The sequence below is a fragment of the Mesoplodon bidens genome (genome assembly GCF_964165515.1).
Source record: "Mesoplodon bidens genome assembly, chromosome: 4".
NCBI classification, from domain to species: domain Eukaryota; kingdom Metazoa; phylum Chordata; class Mammalia; order Artiodactyla; family Ziphiidae; genus Mesoplodon; species Mesoplodon bidens.
Window position 1 is genome coordinate 130,860,796 of NC_138160.1, and position 15,554 is coordinate 130,876,349.

The 15,554-nt window shown below is 50.3% G+C and overlaps 2 protein-coding genes across 2 annotated transcripts; both read right to left on the bottom strand.

Annotated features, from left to right (window-relative positions):
• Window positions 1–415: 415 nt before the first annotated feature.
• LOC308616378 (Golgi-associated RAB2B interactor protein 3-like) lies at window positions 416–1,019 on the bottom strand (the record flags this gene model as incomplete). Its single annotated transcript, XM_081232630.1, has 2 exons — window positions 416–442; window positions 489–1,019. 2 exons carry the CDS (start codon window positions 1,017–1,019, stop codon window positions 416–418), a joined length of 558 nt encoding a protein of 185 aa, XP_081088756.1.
• An 11,491-nt stretch (window positions 1,020–12,510) lies between these two features.
• LOC308615654 (Golgi-associated RAB2B interactor protein 3-like) lies at window positions 12,511–13,114 on the bottom strand (the record flags this gene model as incomplete). The annotated part of the gene is made up of 2 exons (XM_081231242.1): window positions 12,511–12,537; window positions 12,584–13,114. The coding sequence occupies 2 exons, from the start codon at window positions 13,112–13,114 to the stop codon at window positions 12,511–12,513; spliced, it is 558 nt and encodes a 185-aa protein (XP_081087368.1).
• Window positions 13,115–15,554: the final 2,440 nt, after the last annotated feature.

Genomic DNA, 15,554 nt, shown 5'->3' on the forward strand with positions numbered 1-15,554 from the left:
GAATCAGCATGTCGGCGTCACGGGGAGACACAATGAAGGAAGGACTTCCTAACTGTGAATGATGTTCCACAACTGATGAGACTACCTGGGCTGGGGTAAGTGTTCAAGAAGAGACCAGACAGTCAGGATGCTGTAGGAGGGATTACAGCCCTGGTGAGGAGACCAGTGCAGCTGATAATGATACCTAAGGTCTCTCTGAAATTCAGCCCTGTGGGACAAGGTGGAGAAGCACTCGGAACCTCTCCAGTGTGGTGAATCCCATAGTGATAGCTCGTTTGTCCCTGACCCTTTTCAACAATAGAAGGTATTTCCCAGGTGAGTCTCAGAGAGCACCAAAGGCTATGAAGGACCAGCTTTGCCCTGCTCTCCCAAAGCACCCTGCCCCGTGTTCTTGAGTCTCTGTGGGTGCTTCCCACTAGGATTTTGGCATCCTCTGTAGTCGCTGCATCTCCAGTTTGGAGCATCGGGGTACTGCTGTAACTGTCTACCGGTGGTCTCAGGATATAGACAAGCTTTTCCCAATGGGAAAAGAGGTCTTTTTGTGCATCGGAAGAGGGGCACAGCTGCAGATAGAAAGTCCGGCCGGTAGCAAGATTCAGGCACAGCTGCTGTTTCTCACGGTTGTGGATGGAGATCTTGACAAACTTCAAGGGAAGCAGCCTGGTGAGCTCTAGGGTCTTCACGGGCTTGCAACCTCTCCCCTTGGTGATCCCGGCGCGTCTGACATGCTCTTCACAGACTTTCGTTGTTCGGGCCAGCAGCATGACGTCAGGTAGTGGGAAGAGGGGGCTGGTGGATGCGACACCCACAGTCACCCTTCGGACGCGGTTGTCTAGGTCAATCAGTTCTCCTTTCTTGCTGACCTGGATAAAGTCGCTCTCAAACATGGGAGCGTACTTGAAAATGTCATACTCTCCTCCCTCGTACAGTTGTCGTTGCAGGACCCCCATGGAGGTCCTCAACACCCCCACTGAACAGTAGCTATTGGCCGTGTAATGAGGTAAACTCTCACTGCTCATGGCTCTCTTCGTTCAAGACAGAGCCACCAGCCACAAATTGAGTCTCGGAGAGAGAGAGGGAACGAAAGCAACTCGTCACCTCCCTGCAGGACTCTGCCAGAGTCTCTTGGCCCGACCATATTTATACCGCAAGTCCTTTGTGACCCGTCACCATCACATCGCACACCCCTTTGTTGAGCCTCCAAGTCCCCACCCCCTTGGGGCAGGCTCACCAGCCTCCCCCTAAACCAACCACCATGTCCATAGGGAACAGGCTGACCCTGCCAGGGTATAGGTGTGGGTAGGCTGGATAGTCTTTCTACTCAAAAGGTTGAGAAAACCCTCCTGCTCTTGTAAATATCTGGGTGGCTTCCAGTCTTGTTGTTGTTACAGATCTCCATCATCTTGGCGCTTCTGCTGAATGATGTCCTGGGGATAAAATCCTGGAAGTGGACCGTGTACTTGCTAAGGGCAGGCATCCTATGGGGATTGCTGTTCTCTGTGCCCCCAGCGTATACAGCCCAGTGCTGGCAGGAACTTAGAAAGAGTGCTGCTACCTGTCAGAGTCCCACTGGTACTGTCATTTCCAGGATATGGAGAATTTTCTCACCCATTTTCTCTTTTCAAGGAGGCTAACTTTTTATATTTGTGGTTTTTTTTTTTTACAGTTTTAGAAACTGTTTTTATTGTGAAATACAACACACACTCATGAAAGTGCACAAACCATAAATATATAGCTTAATGAGTAACAAGAAAGTGAGCACCCTTGTAGCTGCCACCCAGAGCAAGAAATAGAACCCTGCCAGCCCCTCTTCTGCATGCTCCCTCCCCACAAAGGGAACCCAACCTTGGCTTCTATTTTTTTTCTTTTCCCCGTTCTTTTTTATTGACAGTGTAGTTGATTTACAAGGTTGTATTCGTTTCTGTTGTGTTAATTTCTGATTCAGTTTCATGTGTATTCTTTGTATATTTCATGTATAGTCTTTTTCCTATTCTTTTCCATTATGGTTTATCACAGGATACTGACTATAGTTCTCTGTGCTCTACAGTAGGACCCTGCTGTTTATCCACCCTGTAGTTTGTATCTGCTAATCCCAAACTCCCAATCCTTCCCCGCCCCCAACCCCACTGAAAACCCCAAGTCTCTTCCCTATGTCTGGGAGTCTGTTTCTGTTTTGCAGATATGTTCATTTGCGTCGTACTTTAGAGTCCACGTATAAGGGCTATCATGTGGTGAGAAATGTTATTTTTTAAATAGGCTTCCCAGGTGATCCTTATGCATGTGAATGTTGGAGAACTACTGTCTTCCACTGTAAAGTTATGGCATACTGGGGCTGAAAGAGGCCCCCCAGACCTCCTAGCCCAGTGGTTTTCCAACTTGGCTGCTGCACAGTAGAATTATTGGGTGAGATTTTTAAAACTCCCGGTGCTGGAGGGCTTACCCCACCTAAATGTCATCAGAATCTCTGGGATTGGGGTCAGGCTATCAATGTTTGTTTGTTTGTTTGTTTGTTTGTTTTGAAGCTCCCCAGGGAACTCCCAACATACAACCAAGGGTAAGAATCACTGCAGCGGTCCAATCCATTGGTTTTACAGTTGGGGACCCCGTGGCTGCCCACAGAGGTACCATTACAGAGAGGCAGAGTGACCCAGGAGAGTCAGTGGCCCAGACAGGATAGGAACTCAGATTTCCTGACTCCTCGTTGGTGCTGCTTCTACCATAAAGATTGTGTCCCTTTGTTGAGCCAATGACAACCCTGATCCCCCCCGTGTTCTGTTTTACCCTACACAAAGTAAAATAACTCCCAATGGTTTCATTTCCTTACAAGCCAGAGAGAGTTTCTGTTTTCATAAGGTGAACCTCTGACCCCAGCTATGGCCTAAAGCTCAGCCCCGGCTGCAGACTTGTCCTCCCTCCACCCTACGTGCCCTGGAGAAGCCTTGCTGGGAAAACAGGCTTCTCTTTCGGGCAGTGGCTATGCACGTGTGACCTGCGAGCAAGCGACCAAAACCTTTTTCTGTGCTTATTTCCTTGCCTTCTACAGAGTGCCCATAACCAAACCAAAGGGCTTTGCTGAGAAAAGGATGGTTTTTCCATAACATAGCCTCGTGCTAGGCACAGCACGGCACAGACACCCCGTAAATACTTGATGAATTCAGTAATTAATTCAGCAACGCAAGTTTACACATCACGCAGTCACCTCCCCCAGCTTATCTTCTCCCCAAACTATATTTACATAGTAAATCTTATTTCCAAAGATTCGCAACCTCGCAATGAACATTTCTGTATAGTGCATCTATTTCCAGCCCTAGTGAATGGCTGAATGATACTTAATACCTATCTTGTACAACAAAATTTTGATTCTGGGGTCTCAGGCCAAAGCACAATTCGCATCACAGAAGTCACTGTCAAGTCCCTACCAGGCGAGGGGACATAGAAAACACAAGATAGCATTTCTTTTGGAGTTGTACGGTTTCCTTTATTAAAGAAAGTAGGAACTGCCTCTCTAGGGAAGGACCCAAGCCAACCGGGGCTTTGTCTACCTCCCAGTGGTCATGTGTGAGCCTTGGTGCTGAATCAGGAGTGACTGAAGCGCCTAAAGAAGGAGAGGATCTCACTGGATGCCTTACTTAGAGTCCCCGAACTGGTGGCGGGCTGGCTCTTCCTCCGTCTGCGAGCTGTCCTCCCCTCCTTGGTCAACTTTGGGGTTTTCATGGCCGCATGAGGACCAGTGGGAGGATGCTTTCTGGGTCTTGTCCCCTCGTGTCCTGTGGTGACCTTCACCTGTCCTGCGGTGATGGGAACTTTTCCTCGATGAAGACGTGTCCTTCTTTCCTTTTTTTCCTTCCAGGCTTCATCCCTGGGGTGGGAGACCTTCTGGCTTCCATCCCCTTCAGACGTGTAGCCTTCGCTCTGCAAGGTGGAGACCACGGGGGCTGCGACCTTCCCTTCAGCTCTTCCAGCAGCAGGCTTGCTGGTTGTGACTGCACCTGGCAACACCATGCTCATGCTGCTCTCTGGACCATCTGCCCCCGTCGAGGATGTGCTGGCAACATCCGCCGAGACCAGGCTCGTGTCCTGCAGGGATAGGCTGGCAGCACCTGCAGTGGCCTGGCCGGATCCGCTTTCTCCTGGATCCTCGATGGTGGCTCCCGCCAGGCCCACGGTCATCCCTGCCGCCGATCCTTCGGCGCCTTTCAGGGCTGCAGGTGACCCACGGGGGGCATGATGGATTCCCTCTCCCCCCACATAAGCACAAGACGTGGCTCCAGTCACGTCACGAAGCTTGCGAAGCCCAACCTCATCCTGATCCCTTTCTCTGTGGAGCTCTGTGGTCTGAGCCAAGGGGAGGAGAGACAGGTAAGATAGAGATGACAGAAAGTGAGCTCAGAACTGTCCGCTCCTCTCTCATCCTGGAGCTGAGCAACTCAAGGGCTTATACTTAGAATAACCTTTGAAATCACCCAGTCTAAGCTCCCATTGGATGCAAGACCCCATCTACTGCACCCCTGTCAAACGGCCACTCCACTGTACTTGAACAGTCCCAGGGCCAGGGAGAGCACTGATACAATTCTCCATGATGCTATGCACTTTAACTTTATACCCTTGTGCTTCTCTCCCTGCAGGACAGATTCCTAGAAGTGGGGTTCCTGGGTCAAGGGATGCACACCTTCTACATTTTGGTGACTCCACGGGTTGGGCTGATTTGAGTCAGCATGTCGGAGTCCCGGGGAGACACAATGAAGGAAGGACTTCCTAGCTGTGAATGATGTTCCCCACCTGCTGAGACTACCTGGGCTGGGGTAAGTGTTCAGGAAGAGAGCAGACAGTCAGGATGCTGTAGGAGGGATTACAGCCCTGGTGATGAGACCAGTGCAGCCGAGATGATACCTAAGGTCTCTCTGAAATTCGGCCTCGTGGGACAAGGTGGAGAAGCACTCGGAACCTCTCCCGTGTGGGGACTCCCGTAGTGATAGCTCGTTTGTCCCTGACCCTTTTCAACGGTAGAAGGTATTTCCCAGGCGAGTCTCAGAGAGCACCAAAGGCTATGAAGGACCAGCTTTGCCCTGCTCTCCCAAAGCACCCTGCCCCGTGTTCTTGAGTCCCTGTCGGTGCTTACCACTAGGATGTTGGCATCCTCTGTAGTCGCTGCATCTCCAGTTTGGAGCATCGGGGTACTGCTGTAACTGTCTACCGGTGGTCTCAGGATATAGACAAGCTTTTCCCAATAGGAAAAGAGGTCTTCTTGTGCGTCGGAAGAGGGGCACAGCTGCAGGTAGAAAGTCCGGCCGGTAGCAAGATTCAGGCACAGCTGCTGTTTCTCCCGGTTGTGGATGGAGATCTTGACAAACTTCAAGGGGAGCAGCCTGGTGAGCTCTAGGGTCTTCACGGGCTTGCAACCTCTCCCCTTGGTGACCCCGGCACAGACTCTCCTTGGTCGGGCCAGCAGCATGACGTCAGGTAGCGGGAAGAGGGGGCTGGTGGATGCGACGCCCACAGTCACCGTTCGGACGCGGTTGTCTAGGTCAATCAGTTCTCCTTCCTTGCTGACCTGGATAAAGTCGCTCTCCAACATGGGAGCGTGCTTGAAAATGTCATACTCTCCTCCCTCGTACAGTTGTCGTTGCAGGACCCCCATGGAGGTCCTCGACACCCCCACTGAACAGTAGCTGTTGGCCGTGTAATGAGGTAAACTCTCACTGCTCATGGCTCTCTTCGTTCAAGACAGAGCCACCAGCCACAAACTGAGTCTCGGAGGGAGAGAGAGAGAGGGAACGAAAGCACCTCGTCACCTCCCTGCAGGACTCTGCCAGAGTCTCTTGACCCGACCCTATTTATACCGCAAGCCCTTTGTGACCCGTCACCATCGCATCACACACCCCTTTGTTGAGCGTCCAAGCCCCCACCCCCTTGGGGCAGGCTCACCAGCCTCCCCCTAAACCAACCACCACGTCCATAGGGAAGAGGCTGACCCTGCCAGGGTATAGGTGTGGGTAGGCTGGATAGTCTTTCTACTCAAAAGGTTGAGAAAACCCTCCTGCTCTTGTAAATATCTGGGTGGCTTCCAGTCTTGTTGTTGTTACAGATCTCCATCATCTTGGCGCTTCTGCTGAATGATGTCCTGGGGATAAAATCCTGGAAGTGGACCGTGTACTTGCTAAGGGCAGGCATCCTATGGGGATTGCTGTTCTCTGTGCCCCCAGCGTATACAGCCCAGTGCTGGCAGGAACTTAGAAAGAGTGCTGCTACCTGTCAGAGTCCCACTGGTACTGTCATTTCCAGGATATGGAGAATTTTCTCACCCATTTTCTCTTTTCAAGGAGGCTAACTTTTGTTTATATTTATATTTATATTTTTTACAGTTTTAGAAACTTTTTATTGTGAAATATAACACACATTCATGAAAGTGCAGAAAGCATAAATATAGCTTAATGAGTAACAAGAAAGTGAACACCCTTGTAGCTGCCACCCAGAGCAAGAAATAGAACCCTGCCAGCCCCTCTTCTGCATGCTCCCTCCCCACAAAGGTAACCCAAACTTGGATTGTATTTATTTTCTTTTCCTTCTTCTTTTTTATTGATGTATAGTTGATTTACAATGTTGTGTTAATTTGTGTTGTGTTAATTTCTTCGGTTAATTTCTGATTCAGTTTTTTGTATACATACATTCTTTTTCCTATTCTTTTCCATTATGGTTTATCACAGGATACTGAATATAGTTCTCTGTGCTCTACAGTAGGACCCTGCTGTTTATCCATCCTGTAGTTTGTATCTGCTAATCCCAAACTCCCAATCCTTCCCTCCTTGACCCCTGCTTGTTTTTTTTTTTTTTTTTTTTTTTTTGCGGTACGCGGGCCTCTCACTGTTGTGGCCTCTCTCGTTGCGGAGCACAGGCTCCGGAGCCATGGCTCACGGGCCCAGCCGCTCCGCGGCATGTGGGGCCCTCCCGGACCGGGGCACGAACCCGTGTCCCCTGTGTCGGCAGGCGGACTCCCAACCACTGCGCCACCAGGGAAGCCCGAAGCTGAGCTCTTGAACTGGAGTGACCCTTCCGAGAGGGTCTGTGTTGGGCTACGACGGCCTGACCTTCACACTCCACATCAATCATTTCTTGCCGTGCACCTCGGGTGAGGAACCCAGGCAATTTCCAAACTCACTGCCAGCTGAAGGCTTTCTGTGGGATGCACCCCCAGCAGCTGGGGCCACAAGTCCTTCGTTGAAGAAATGCACCCCACGTGGATATTTCAAATGGAACGGTGTCTTTCAAAGCATACCCTCCAATCTCCTCATTATATAGATCCTGTGGCCCCAAATAGGAAGTAACATAAAGTCCCATATTAACAACCCCCCCAGCCAAATACTTCTTTTCACAGAAACCACAGTACCCTCCACAAAGTGCACATTTGATCAGGCCACTCCCCTCTTGAAAACATATCATGGCTTTGCATCACTCCAAGGTCAGAAATCAAACTCCTTTAAATGGACCTCAAAGCCATGCATGGCGTGGCCCCTGCTGTGTTCCCCAGCATCACATCACGCTTGCTGTGCCAGCCACGACACTGCCTTCAATATGCCTCCCACCGTAGCACATCTTCAACAATCCTGTGAATGACCTTATTTTGCTGTAGGGAAAAAAACCCTTTCTAGTATGTATGTGTGTTGCCAGACTTGAAGTTTGGGACATTGGTTAGTTTGTAATCAACCATCCATTGCCTAATTGCACTTGCAGCTGCAGAATTGCTACCACGGTGATGAATATTGCTGTCCAAAATATTGGCCTTTATCTGATAGGGTGTACTGACTTGATACCCAAATTGATGTCTCCCTCCAGAGGAAGATGCCTGTCGCTTTGAAATACGTAGGTATCTGTGCATGTGTCTCTTGATGAACCGTCAAGATAGAAAAGGAAATCCAGAGCAAGTGCCAGGCAGGGCACGTTGCGGTGGGCAAGTCCCCACCTCCACTTTACTACTGCACTGGAGGTGTAAATTGTGTCAACTGTGGGTCTGCTCAGCTAACGCCCTGCATAGTGGACTAACTAGGTTCACGTTAAAGAAGTCCTTTGGGGTGAGGGAGTGAGAATGCCTAATACAGGCTAAGAAAGACAAAAGGTAAAGCCAAGGGTACAGAATCCTAAGATGAAGCTGTTTTAAGTAGGCTGATTCAGCCTCTGGCATAGTGAAAATCTGGGGCTCTGAGTCAAAGGCTTTGGAAAAAGTTCCCCTTTATCTCCCTCCTCTACCCCGTAACTCCTCACATTTCCGGAAGGCTTCCCCCAAACCCCTCTCAGGTCTTAGAGAACATGGCTCTTTCTCTCCTCTTACCAAGACCCACTGCTTCAAGAGGTAACTCCCAGGACACATTGATCCCCACAATCTATTGGTCTTTGTGTATCGGAAATCACAAGATGGGATTTTCCAGGAACCCACCAGAGCAACTGAGAAGGGCTTCCTCTCATCCTCCCAAGCTACCACTCCTCCCAGAATCCGTATCTTATTTCTCACCTCCTCCACCTCTACCACTTAATTTGCTCTGCAGAGAAAGTCCCTAAGTTTTACTGGAAACCCAACTTCCATCCTAGTAGACCCTGTTGTCACAGAAGGGAATGAGCAGAGAATTGCAAGGCTAGCAGATGACTCCCCGGTTCATACAAAGACACATGGGGCTTCCCTGGTGGCGCAGTGGTTGGGAGTCCGCCTGCCGATGCAGGGGGCACGGGTTCGTGTCCCTGTCCGGGAAGATCCTACATGCCGCTGAGCCTGTGCGTCCGGAGCCTGTGCTCCGCAATGGGAGAGGCCACAGCAGCGAGAGGCCCGCATACCGCAAAAAAAAAACAAACCGCAAAACAAAAAACACACATGGTTCTCAGAGGCATTCTTCTCAAATCCGACGGTTGTTAACTGTTATCAACAGTTACTCTAATCCAACTGTTATCAAGTGTTGTTAACAATTTAATGATTTTCATGGACTCATGAAATTTATTTACAACTTTTTTTTAAACTGGAAAGACTTTTTTATGATGGACATTTAAAAATGCATAATCTCAGTATGAAATGAGATTTCATAATCTCATTTATGATTTTTTTTATTTTTAGAATCGCTTTCCACATGCATACATAATTTGCATAGTTCATCAGTACAGAGCATTTTGGATTATTCTGTTATTCCTTAGCAATATATCTAAACCTTTCTTGTGTTCCTGGATAGTGAGTATTTATGTCCCTTAGTTTCTTTATGTTATAGTTCTTGAAAGATATCTTTCAGACTTTGTCATCCATCTCTTGTGCATATATTGAAAGGAAAACAACAGTGAAACAAATTGGTTGAGATATTTCTAAGGCAGTGACTGCCACTTGGCTGACAGCAGTATAAGAATCATCCTGATGTCAGAGACGTTAAAATAAAATGGAAACGATAATACATTCCCATGGACATACCGCTTTGCATAATAGCTTTTCCTCCCAGACCATCCCTCCCTTGTTTTGACCCTACAGAAATCCAGTATTGTGAATTTTGTGTTTATCATGTCCTTGTTTTTTTCTCCCCTTTTAGCAAATGTGTGCTAAACATGGAAGCCAACCGGGGCTTTGTCTGCCTCTCAATGGTCATGTGTGAGCCTTGTTTCTGAACCAGGAATGACTCTGAAGCTCCTAAAGAAGGAGAGGATCTTACTGGATGTCTTACTTAGAGTCCCTGAACTGGTGGCGGACTGGCTGTTCCTCAGTTTGCGAGCTGTCCTCCCGTCCTTTGTCAACTTTGGAGTTTCCATGGCCAGATGAGGACCAGTGGGAGGATGATTTCTGGGTCTTGTCCCCTCCTGTCCTGTGGTGACCTTCACGTGTCCTGCGGTGATGGGAACTTTTCCTCGATGAAGACGTGTCCTTCTTTTCTTTTTTTCTCTCCAGGCTTCATCCCTGGGGTGGAAGCCCTTCTGGCTTCCATCCCGTTCAGACATGTAGCCTTCGGTCTGCAAGGTGGAGACCACGGGGTCTGCGACCTTCCCTTCAGCTCTTCCAGCAGCAGGCTTGCTGGTTGTGACTGCAACTGGCAACACCATGCTCATGCTGCTCTCTGGACCATCTGCCCCCGTCGAGGATGTGCTGGCATCATCGGCCAAGACCAGGTTCGTGTCCTGCAAGGATAAGCTGGCAGCACCTGCAGTGTCCTCGCCGGATCCGCTTTCTCCTGGATCCTTGATGGTGGCTCCCGCCAGGCCCATGGTCAACCCTGCCGCTGCTCCTTCGGCGCTTTTCACGGCTGCAGTTGATCCATGGGGGGCACCTGCAATGACCTCGCCAGATCCGCTTTCTCCTGGATCCTTGATGGTGGCTCCCGCCAGGCCCATGGTCAACCCTGCCGCTGATCCTTCGGCGCTTTTCACGGCTGCAGTTGATCCATGGGGGGCACCTGCAATGGCCTCGCCAGATCCGCTTTCTCCTGGATCCTTGATGGTGGCTCCAGCCAGGCCCATGGCCATTCCTGCCGCTGATCCTTCGGCGCTTTTCACGGCTGCATTTGATCCATGGGGGGCACCTGCAATGGCCTCGCCGGATCCGCTTTCTCCTGGATCCTTGATAATGGCTCCCGCCAGGCCCATGGACATCCCTGCCGCTGATCCTTCGATGCATTTCACGGCTGCAGTTGATCCATGGGGGGGCACCTGCAGTGGCCTCACCGGATCCGCTTTCTCCTGGATCCTTGATGGTGGCTCCCGCCAGACCGGTGGTCATCCCTGCCGCTGATCCTTCGGCGGTTTTCACGGCTGCAGTTGAGACATGGGGGGCACCTGCAATGGCCTCGCCGGAACCGCTTTCTCCTGTATCCGTGATGGTGCCTCCCGCCAGCCGATGGATATCCCTGTCGCTGATCCTTCGGCGCTTTTCACGGCTGCAGTTGATCCATGGCTGGGCACCTGCAATGGCCTCGCCGGAACCGCTTTCTCCTGAATCTTTGATGGTGGTTCCCGCCAGGCCCGTGGTCATCCCTGCCGGTGATCCTTCTGTGCTTTTCACGGCTGCAGTTGATCCATGGGGGGCACCTGCAATGGCCTCGCTGAATCCGCTTTCTCTTGGATCCTTGATGGTGGCTACAGCCAGGTCCGTGGTCATCCCTGCCGCTGATCCATCGGCACTTTTCACGGCTGCAGTTGATCCAAGGGGGGCACCTGCAGTGGCCTCGCCGGATCCGCTTTTTCCTGGATCCTTGACCGTGGCTCCCGCCAGGTCCGTGGTCATCCCTGCCGCTGATTCTTCGGAGCTTTTCACGGCTGCACTTGATGTGTGGTGGCACCTGCAATGACCTCGCCGGATCCGCTTTCTCCAGGATCCTTGATGGTGGCTCCTTGATCGTGGCTCCAGCCAGGCCCATGGCCATTCCTGCCACTGTTCCTTCGTCGCTTTTCACGGCGGTAGTAGATCCATGGTGGGTACCTGCAATGGCCTCGCCGGATCTGCTTTCTCCTGGATCCTGGATAATGGCTCCCGCCAGGCCCATGGGCAACCCTGCCGCTGATCCTTCGGCGCTTTTCACGCCTGCAGTTGATCCATCGGGGATACCTGCAGTGGCCTCGCCGGATCCGCTTTCTCCTGGATCCTTGATGGTGGCTCCCGCCAGGCCCATGGTCATTCCTCCTGCTGATCCTTCGGCACTTTTTGTGGCTCCAGTCACGTCACGAAGCTTGTGAAGCCCAGCCTCATCCTGATCCCTTTCTCTGTGGAGCTCTGTGGTCTGAGCCAAGGGGAGGAGAATCAGGTAAGTTAGAGATGACAGAAAGTGAGATCTGAACTGTCTGCTCCTCTCTCATCCTGGAGCTGAGCAACTCAAGGGCTTATACTTAGAATAACCTTTGAGATCACCCAGTCTAAGCTCCCATTGGATGCTAGATCCCATCTACTGCACCGCTCTCAAACGGCCACTCCATTTTACTTGAACAGTCCCAGGGTCAGGGAAAGCACTGATACAGTTCTCCATGATACACACTTTAATTTTATACCCTTGTGCTTCTCTCTCTGCAGGACAGACTCCTAGAAGTGGGGTTCCCGGGTCAAGGGATGCACACCTTCTGCATTTTGGTGACTCCACGGGTTGGGCTGATTTGAATCAGCATGTCGGCGTCACGGGGAGACACAATGAAGGAAGGACTTCCTAACTGTGAATGATGTTCCACAACTGATGAGACTACCTGGGCTGGGGTAAGTGTTCAAGAAGAGACCAGACAGTCAGGATGCTGTAGGAGGGATTACAGCCCTGGTGAGGAGACCAGTGCAGCTGATAATGATACCTAAGGTCTCTCTGAAATTCAGCCCTGTGGGACAAGGTGGAGAAGCACTCGGAACCTCTCCAGTGTGGTGAATCCCATAGTGATAGCTCGTTTGTCCCTGACCCTTTTCAACAATAGAAGGTATTTCCCAGGTGAGTCTCAGAGAGCACCAAAGGCTATGAAGGACCAGCTTTGCCCTGCTCTCCCAAAGCACCCTGCCCCGTGTTCTTGAGTCTCTGTGGGTGCTTCCCACTAGGATTTTGGCATCCTCTGTAGTCGCTGCATCTCCAGTTTGGAGCATCGGGGTACTGCTGTAACTGTCTACCGGTGGTCTCAGGATATAGACAAGCTTTTCCCAATGGGAAAAGAGGTCTTTTTGTGCATCGGAAGAGGGGCACAGCTGCAGATAGAAAGTCCGGCCGGTAGCAAGATTCAGGCACAGCTGCTGTTTCTCACGGTTGTGGATGGAGATCTTGACAAACTTCAAGGGAAGCAGCCTGGTGAGCTCTAGGGTCTTCACGGGCTTGCAACCTCTCCCCTTGGTGATCCCGGCGCATCTGACATGCTCTTCACAGACTTTCGTTGTTCGGGCCAGCAGCATGACGTCAGGTAGTGGGAAGAGGGGGCTGGTGGATGCGACACCCACAGTCACCCTTCGGACGCGGTTGTCTAGGTCAATCAGTTCTCCTTTCTTGCTGACCTGGATAAAGTCGCTCTCAAACATGGGAGCGTACTTGAAAATGTCATACTCTCCTCCCTCGTACAGTTGTCGTTGCAGGACCCCCATGGAGGTCCTCAACACCCCCACTGAACAGTAGCTATTGGCCGTGTAATGAGGTAAACTCTCACTGCTCATGGCTCTCTTCATTCAAGACAGAGCCACCAGCCACAAATTGAGTCTCGGAGAGAGAGAGGGAACGAAAGCAACTCGTCACCTCCCTGCAGGACTCTGCCAGAGTCTCTTGGCCCGACCATATTTATACCGCAAGTCCTTTGTGACCCGTCACCATCACATCGCACACCCCTTTGTTGAGCCTCCAAGTCCCCACCCCCTTGGGGCAGGCTCACCAGCCTCCCCCTAAACCAACCACCATGTCCATAGGGAACAGGCTGACCCTGCCAGGGTATAGGTGTGGGTAGGCTGGATAGTCTTTCTACTCAAAAGGTTGAGAAAACCCTCCTGCTTTTGTAAATATCTGGGTGGTTTCCAGTCTTGTTGTTGTTACAAATCTCCCTGCAGGGGTCATCTTCGTGCTTCTGCTGAATGATGTCCTGGGGATAAAATCCTGGAAGTGGACTGTGTACTTGCTAAGGGCAGGCATCCTATGGGAATTGCTGTTCTCTGTGTCCCCAGCGTATATAGCACAGTGCTGGCAGGAACTTAGAAAGAGTGCTACGTGTCAGAGTCCCACTGGTACTGTCATTTCCAGGATATGGAGAATTTTCTCACCCATTTTCTCTTTTCAAGGAGGCTAACTTTTGTTTATATTTATATTTATATTTATATTTTTTACAGTTTTAGAAACTTTTTATTGTGAAATATAACACACATTCATGAAAGTGCAGAAAGCATAAATATAGCTTAATGAGTAACAAGAAAGTGAACACCCTTGTAGCTGCCACCCAGAGCAAGAAATAGAACCCTGCCAGCCCCTCTTCTGCATGCTCCCTCCCCACAAAGGTAACCCAAACTTGGATTGTATTTATTTTCTTTTCCTTCTTCTTTTTTATTGATGTATAGTTGATTTACAATGTTGTGTTAATTTGTGTTGTGTTAATTTCTTCGGTTAATTTCTGATTCAGTTTTTTGTATACATACATTCTTTTTCCTATTCTTTTCCATTATGGTTTATCACAGGATACTGAATATAGTTCTCTGTGCTCTACAGTAGGACCCTGCTGTTTATCCATCCTGTAGTTTGTATCTGCTAATCCCAAACTCCCAATCCTTCCCTCCTTGACCCCTGCTTGTTTTTTTGTTTTTTTTTGTTTTTTTTTTTTGCGGTACGCGGGCCTCTCACTGTTGTGGCCTCTCTCGTTGCGGAGCACAGGCTCCGGAGCCATGGCTCACGGGCCCAGCCGCTCCGCGGCATGTGGGGCCCTCCCGGACCGGGGCACGAACCCGTGTCCCCTGTGTCGGCAGGCAGACTCCCAACCACTGCGCCACCAGGGAAGCCCGAAGCTGAGCTCTTGAACTGGAGTGACCCTTCCGAGAGGGTCTGTGTTGGGCTACGACGGCCTGACCTTCACACTCCACATCAATCATTTCTTGCCGTGCACCTTGGGTGAGGAACCCAGGCAATTTCCAAACTCACTGCCAGCTGAAGGCTTTCTGTGGGATGCACCCCCAGCAGCTGGGGCCACAAGTCCTTCGTTGAAGAAATGCACCCCACGTGGATATTTCAAATGGAACGGTGTCTTTCAAAGCATACCCTCCAATCTCCTCATTATATAGATCCTGTGGCCCCAAATAGGAAGTAACATAAAGTCCCATATTAACAACCCCCCCAGCCAAATACTTCTTTTCACAGAAACCACAGTACCCTCCACAAAGTGCACATTTGATCAGGCCACTCCCCTCTTGAAAACATATCATGGCTTTGCATCACTCCAAGGTCAGAAATCAAACTCCTTTAAATGGACCTCAAAGCCTTGCATGGCGTGGCCCCTGCTGTGTTCCCCAGCATCACATCACGCTTGCTGTGCCAGCCACGACACTGCCTTCAATATGCCTCCCACCGTAGCACATCTTCAACAATCCTGTGAATGACCTTATTTTGCTGTAGGGAAAAAAACCCTTTCTAGTATGTATGTGTGTTGCCAGACTTGAAGTTTGGGACATTGGTTAGTTTGTAATCAACCATCCATTGCCTAATTGCACTTGCAGCTGCAGAATTGCTACCACGGTGATGAATATTGCTGTCCAAAATATTGGCCTTTATCTGATAGGGTGTACTGACTTGATACCCAAATTGATGTCTCCCTCCAGAGGAAGATGCCTGTCGCTTTGAAATACGTAGGTATCTGTGCATGTGTCTCTTGATGAACCGTCAAGATAGAAAAGGAAATCCAGAGCAAGTGCCAGGCAGGGCACGTTGCGGTGGGCAAGTCCCCACCTCCACTTTACTACTGCACTGGAGGTGTAAATTGTGTCAACTGTGGGTCTGCTCAGCTAACGCCCTGCATAGTGGACTAACTAGGTTCACGTTAAAGAAGTCCTTTGGGGTGAGGGAGTGAGAATGCCTAATACAGGCTAAGAAAGACAAAAGGTAAAGCCAAGGGTACAGAATCCTAAG